Source organism: Gavialis gangeticus, unplaced genomic scaffold (assembly GCF_001723915.1).
Source record: "Gavialis gangeticus isolate Ggan-Ray unplaced genomic scaffold, GavGan_comp1, whole genome shotgun sequence".
In the NCBI taxonomy this organism is placed as follows: domain Eukaryota; kingdom Metazoa; phylum Chordata; order Crocodylia; family Gavialidae; genus Gavialis; species Gavialis gangeticus.
The window spans coordinates 152,636-153,989 of NW_017728998.1; the positions used below are offsets into that span (position 1 = coordinate 152,636).

Here is a 1,354-nt window from a genome sequence, read left to right on the forward strand (position 1 = left end):
AACGCGGAGGAGCCCCCAGCCCGCCCCCACGCCCACCCCCGGGGCCCAGCCTGGCCGAGGGCCGCGTTGCAGCCCCCCCCCGGCCCTGAGCCCCGTGGGGAGAAGTGCTGAGTCCCGCCTGGCAGGAGCCTCAAGGCCTGTTTTGCCTGGCAACAAGCCCCCGGCTGACGCCCCCTCCCCCGGCACTCCCCACGGCCTGCGCAGCGCGGGGTCAAGGCTGGCCGGGGCAGCACCTGCTGCCAGCCGGGAAAACACGGCCCTGCTTATGTAAGGCTGGAGACGTGCCAGGGGGCAGGATACGGGCTCTGGTCCCGCTGCCCTCACAGCACGAGGGCACCGGGCCATGCACAAGTCCCCTCCAGCGGTGGGGCCAGGGGAGATGCTGGGAACCCGCCCCTCGGGCCGCACTGCCCACGCTACCAAGGACCTCAGCAGCACGCCCATTCGCCGGGGCCAGCCTGCGTCAGCCCCCTCCCCAGCACCACCCCCCGGCACTGGTGCCAGCTGGGAGCCACGCTCCCCGCCTGGGCTGGGCTGGGCTGCTTCCGCCGGCAGGCAGTCGGGCACCGCTCTGATGCAGCCCGTGTTCGCCGCGCACCGTGCGAAGCGCGGCCCTGGACTCCCGGACGCACCAGGCGCAGGTGCCAGCTCCCTCCCACAGGGCCGCGCAGCCAGGCGCCCCGGTACAGCTGCACAGCCCACGTGGCTGCAGCGACACCGGCCAAGCCTGCGCCACGGGCAGGGGATGGGCACCGAGGACGCGGGGCAGCCCAGCCCTGCTTGCCAATGCCCGAGCTCCCGGCCGGGGAAGCAGTCGGCCCCGGGCGCGGGGCACTGCGGAGGCCAAGCCGTGCCCGCTGGGAGCCTGTGCCCAGGCAGCGCCTGGTCTCCCTCGCCTTTGGGGCTGTGTCCCGAGCGGCCTCCCTGGCCCCTGCCACGTTCCCTTCTGGCGCGGGCAGGCTCGGGCCCCGCCCCTGAGCAGCCCGCCCCCGGCTCCTGCCACGCTCCCGCTGTCGTGGACCGCAGGCGTGCGGGGCTCCCGCAGCAGGGCGGCTGGCAGCCGTGCCCAGTCCCACCAGGCTGGAGGCCAGGGCCGCGAAAGGTCGATGCTTCCAGGAGCTGCTCGTTCAGATGCCCCCACATCTGCGGGGCGGGGGGCGGCTGGCGCTTGGGATTGGTCACAGCGGGCGCAGGGCGCCCCAAGGCCCGGCCGTGCTCTGCGGGGGCAGGGGAGCGCGGGCGAGGGCTGGGAAGGGGCCGCCCGTGTTCCTCCCCTGGAGCCCCCTGCCACAGCCCGCGCCGCCCAGGCAAGGGGGGCCGTGCAGCTGCCCTCCCCGCCCAGCGCGGCTCGCGC

General features: G+C 75.7%; 1 protein-coding gene across 1 annotated transcript in view; it reads left to right on the plus strand.

The window, feature by feature from the left end:
- Positions 1-343: 343 nt before the first annotated feature.
- The window catches only part of MARVELD3 (MARVEL domain containing 3), a 9,522-nt gene continuing 8,511 nt past the window's right edge, over positions 344-1,354 (plus strand). Inside the window, exon 1 of the mRNA XM_019505234.1 lies at positions 344-641. Coding sequence (XP_019360779.1) covers positions 344-641 — 298 coding nt within the window. The remainder of the gene's footprint in view (positions 642-1,354) is intronic.